The 5,401-nt window shown below is 44.7% G+C and overlaps 1 protein-coding gene across 1 annotated transcript in view; it reads left to right on the top strand.

The window, feature by feature from the left end:
• The first annotated feature begins 1,625 nt into the window (after positions 1 to 1,625).
• Positions 1,626 to 5,401, top strand: part of ZNF318 (zinc finger protein 318) — a 36,147-nt gene continuing 32,371 nt past the window's right edge. Inside the window, 1 exon segment of the mRNA XM_006100605.2 lies at positions 1,626 to 1,674. Within this exon segment, the coding sequence (XP_006100667.1) occupies positions 1,626 to 1,674 (49 nt within the window).

The raw sequence follows: 5,401 nt of genomic DNA, 5'->3' as shown, positions 1-5,401 counted from the left end.
TTTATTTTTAAAATTATTTTATTTCAGAGAGGAAGGGAGAGGGAGAGGGAGAGAGAGATAGAAATATCTATGATGAGAGAGAATCATTGATCGGCTGCCTCCTGCATGCCCTCTACTGGGGACTGAGCCCACAACCCCACAACCCCGGCATGTCCCCTTGACTGGGATCAAACCCGGAACCCTTCAGTCCCCGGGCCAACGCTCTGTGCACTGAGCCAAACCAGCTAGGGCTTAATGGTATCTTTTGATAAACAGGAGTTGTTAATTTTCATGAAGTCAAATTTGCCTTGTTAGTTGTGTTAGCCTCGGTTCCCCAGAAACCAGAACCTCATTTATTATTAGAGTCCAGGGAGCAGGTGAGAGTGACAAGGAGACTAAAGCAGGAAGGAAAGGAGAAACAACAGGATGTTTCATCATCCTGGCTGCCATTACATTAAACTGATTGCTGGATCTGGGGACCGCTTCCTCAATAAACAAACTTCATCGCAAGACCATCCTGAGAGAAGTGAGACCAGGGGAGAAGTGGGGGCGAATTACTAGTATGTTGGCTTCTGTCTCCCATTGATCAAAATTTCACTCCCCAGGGCATTATCTCCTTCACACTTCCAGGTTGCACATATTAGTTTATGCCTTAAAAAAAGATAAACAAAACTCTTTACTTGTCATTTTAATGGAGTTTAGAGATTTAGTAGTGATAAATGCATGGATTCAAGCTACCGTCTTTAACATAAATTATATTTTCTAGTTGGTTATTAATGGTGCACAGAAACATGGGTGCTCTCAGGGACTTGCCATTCCAGCTGTTGAGTAGGGAATGCCTATGCTCAGTTCCCATCTAAAGATTGTCAACATTTTTGTCCACCCACCCACTTGGCAAACTGCTTCCCATAAAGGCATAGCCCCAAGCAGAAGTTTGGCAATAGTTTTGTTCAACTCCCATGTAGTGGCGGGGGTGTCCTTGGCTTCAAGCTGAAAACCTGCCCAGGTCCTCCACCTTCTGGAAGGCACTTACATCTCTTTCCACAGGAGCCAAATCTCTGACTGCTATCTTTGCTTCGAGACTTATTTCAAAGCCCAGGATGTCTATGGCTTCAGTATAGTCACAGGGCGTTTATTTTATTTTAAAGCCTTGGTCTCTACTTTCTCTTTTCAGGTTTTATTTGTCATTGCTATATGTCTGCTATAGTGTGTGTGTGTGTCTTGGAAAGCCTTAGCCCATTTTCATTATTTTCATTACAAGTCTAATAAGAGTTTCTTGAACTGATGACAGACAATAATTGTGACAGGGTAGTAATTAGATTCTCCCGGTTATCTTGGGCGTTTCAGCAAAGGCTTCAAAAGCAGAAAGCAAAGTAGCCAAGGCTTCAAAAGCAGAAAGCAAAGTAGCCAAGTAGCCCTTTCCCTCATCCACCTCAAAGAGAGCTGGGAAGAGATCCACATTGAGTCTATATAAGAGAGTGAGGATTGTGTTGGGGAGTTAGCCATGGGCTAGGAAGAAAGAGGGAGGCATTCCCTTGGCCTAAGGCCAAGTGAGATAGAGGCCTCCACTAGTGCATCTCAGAATGTTTGGCTTATGTATCCTGGGGCTTAGAAGTCTATAGGGACTGTTGTCCTAATTCCACCTGATGAAGTCCAAAAGCAAGCTATTGGCTGACTATCCATCCTGGGTGGCGAGTAAGGTGGGCGGCAGGAAGAATAAGCTGCACTGCCCTTTCCAGCAGGGCAAAGATGCATGCATTGTCCTGTGGGTCAAGTATAAACAGAAGGAAAGTGACCTGGAGTAATTTAAAAAGGATCCTTCCCAGGAGGGGTGCCCAGAGAGGAAGGGGCTCCAGGAGGCTGAACTTTATACATGGGATGAACCTCTACACCAAGCATGTCAAACTCAAAGGCTAACACAGGCCAAATAAGGTTTAAGTTTATGTGGGCCGCAAAAAAACAAAAGCTTCAATTTTCATAGAAACGTAGGTTTATTTTGATAGAGACATGCTGAATACAAAGGGCTGAAATAAATGAGTAACTGTTAACATAAAATAATAGAACATTTTAATAAAAATTAATATATTTTCTTGAACATTAACTTACCAGATACTGAATAACTGCACAAATTAATAAACGTAACGCAAATAAACCTATTTTTCTTGTTCTCTGAAAGGGAAATAATTCCTGTTGAGCACACCAAACAAGTCAGTCCAAGACTAATGACGTGGCAATCGGCTGCTAAAATATACGCTGATAGTATTAGTGGAGAGAAATGGTGCGCCTGCGAGTAAGGCATGTCAGGGAAATGAATGCAACAAGATTATAGTAATCAGTCATAAGCGAACGTTGTAGTTTGTTAATAATTATGTCTAATAGGTTATTGTAAAAATTAAGTTATGAAATTTTTATTAAAGTGTTTTGTACATACCGCTACACTGGTTGGGCCGCAAAAATATTCACTGTGGGCCGCGAGTTTGACATGCTTGGGCTAGAGAACTTTATTTTAGTCTTCTCTGGGTTGATGCAATTAGGAAATCTAGGACACATTACCAGGGCTCCCTGATATCTGGGTTCTCTTCCCTTGGGGGGAGGGGGAGGGGGGCATTCCCTTTCCTCTTTTAAAGAAGCGGGGCCTCCGGACTCGCCCCAGTCTCTTGCGAAAGGAAATGAAATTCACCCCCCCTCGCGGTTTCATATTTCGGGGGTACCACCCCCACTCTTCCCCGCGCCAACCCCCCCCCCCCTCTCCTCACACACACACACCAAGGGTTTGGCACAGGAGAAGGGGTTAGGGGAAAGAGCAATCTTTCCTGGTCATTGTGGGATGCTGTTGTCTTCTAAAAGTTGGTTCCCCTATGGATATGGAGAACTTACAAAGACTTTCTCTCTTATGTCACCTTGTGGGCTTTGTCATGACTCCGTTGCTGGGACTGAGGGAATGCCCCTCCTTTGGTTTACTGTCTATGACTCCTCTCTCCCACCAGTCCTTGGCCTTCTAGAGCAAGCATGTCAAACTCAAATCAAATATTTTTGAGGCCCAGTCAATATAATAGTATGTAAGAAACCGTTAATAAATGTTTCAATAAAAATTTCATAACTTAATTTTTACAATAACCTGTTATACATAATCTATAATAATAAAAGCATAATATGCTAATTAGATTGGACATCTTTCCGGATGAAGCCAGGGCTTCGAGGGAAGCCCAGGTCCCGGGTGCAGGAGGGAAGCAGGTGCCAGCAGCCGGGGGAAGGAAGGCCTACTCTTGCACTAATTTTGTGCACCCGGCCTCTAGTTATTAATAATGAACTACAACGTTCGCTAATGACTCATTACTATAATCGTGTTGCATTTGTTTCCCTTATGCACCTTACGCACAGGTGTACCATTTCTCTCCACTAATACTAGCAGTGAATATTTTAGCAGCCAATTGCCACATCAATTGGCTTGTTTAGAATGTGCATCAAGAAATATTGCACTTTTGGAGAACAAGAAAAATAGGTTTATTTGTGTTACACTTATTAATTTGTGCAGCCATTCAGTGTCTGGTAAGTTAATGTTCAAGAAAATATATTAATTTTTATTAAAATGTTCTATTATTTTATGTTAATGATTACTCATTTATTTCAGACCTTTGTATTCAGCATGTCTCTATCGAAATAAACCTACGTTTCTATGAAAATGGGAGCTTTTGTTTTTTTCTGTGGCCCACATAAACTTAAACCTTGTTTATTTGGCCCGTGTTAGCCTTTGAGTTTGACATGCTTGCTTTAGAGCTTAGGACAGCGGTTCTCAACCTGTGGGTCGCGACCCTTTGGGGGTTGAACGACCCTTTCACAGGGGTAGCCTAAGACCATCGGAAAACATATATAATTACATATTGTTTTTGTGATTAATCACTATGCTTTAATTATGTTCAATTTGTAACAATGAAAATACATCCTGCATATCAGATATTTACATTACAATTCATAACAGCAGCAAAATTACAGTTATGAAGTAGCAACGAAAATAATTTTATGGTTTGGGGTCACCACCACATGAGGAACTGTATTAAAGGGTCTCGGTATTAGGAAGGTTGAGAACCACTGGCTTAGGAGAAAGAAAGCAAAGATATGTGCCTGAGTACAGAAGTGGGGTAACCCCTAGCTGGTTTGGTTCAGGGCTGAGAGCATTTGTCTTTGGACTGAGGGTCTCAAGTTCGATTCCAGTCAAGGACACATACCTCAGTTGCAGGCTTGATGGGGGCAACCAATCAATGTATCTCTCTCTCTCTGTCTCTCCCCCTCACTTCCACTCTCTCTAAAAATAAATATCCTTGGGTGAGGATTAACAAAAAAATAAATTAGTTAATAAAAAAAGTGGAGAGGGGAAGGCACGGGTGTGCTCCTTTGTCTTACGGGTTTTTATCTGTTTTCCAAAGGCTGGAATTTTAGGGATGGTCTCAAGGGAGGATCTCAATAGAATATTCATTAGCTTTCCAGGTGTGTCCTTTAATATGCTCATGCGTCAAAATTAGCATGTAACTAGGCCGTTCTCTGGGCAGCTTCAAAGAATGCCACCCAAGGGGGACTGGGACTGAGGCAGGTCGCCCCAGCACAGTCTAGTATGTGTAAGATGAGACCTTGCAATTTATTATGAGGCTATAAATTGCTCAGCCAGTTTGTTCAGCTATCTGCCCAGGTTCCCCCATTCCACTGGTCAAGGAATTTCCCGAGCTTCTTACAATCCTGCCTCAGACTAAAGGTGGCGAGTGATCTCTCTCATAACCACAAGTTCTGATTGAGAGACTGAAAATTCACTCTGATGTCGGCTTTGGGTTGCGTTCTCGCTCCCATTCCGCACTTTTTCATCCTCAATTTCACACTTTAGAAATCAGGAAACTAGAAGGTAAACCGATGGTCGTCGCTGGGCTTCTGTGGGGGCCAGGACTTCAGTGGTCGCTCTTGCTGAGGGGCAGACCTCTGACACCTAATGTTTGGGGACTTCTTTATCTTCCCATCCCTTATCACCATGTATTGTTCCCACATGCATTAGTAGGGTTGGGAACAGAAGAGCGGAAAGTGCTCCCCAAAACCTCAAAGCCCCCCCCCCACGCCGCCCGCCTTACGACTTGACCTGACGCCCCGAGCATCCAGAGAAGAGCAGCATCCCTCTGGGTCCTCCCTTTGGCCCCGCCCCCTCGTTCCAGACCCCGCCCACCGCCCTCGGGGTCACGTGGCCTCCGGGGGCGGGGCGGAGGGGGAGTGGGCGGCTCAGCGCCGCCATCTTGTGGGTTTGGAGGCGGGGCGTGCGGAGTGCAGGTCGCGCGCTTCGTGTCCCCTCCCCTCCCCCTTCCTCGCGCCCGCTCCCGCGCTCCTCCCCACTTCTGGCTCCTGTGGCCGCTCCCCTGAGTGAAGAAGCGGGGAGACGGCGGGGGGT

This window comes from Myotis lucifugus, unplaced genomic scaffold, assembly GCF_000147115.1.
Source record: "Myotis lucifugus unplaced genomic scaffold, Myoluc2.0 scaffold_318, whole genome shotgun sequence".
NCBI classification, from domain to species: Eukaryota; Metazoa; Chordata; class Mammalia; order Chiroptera; family Vespertilionidae; genus Myotis; species Myotis lucifugus.
The sequence above is the reverse complement of the archived record's forward strand: the minus strand, read 5'-3'. Positions and strand labels throughout refer to the sequence as shown.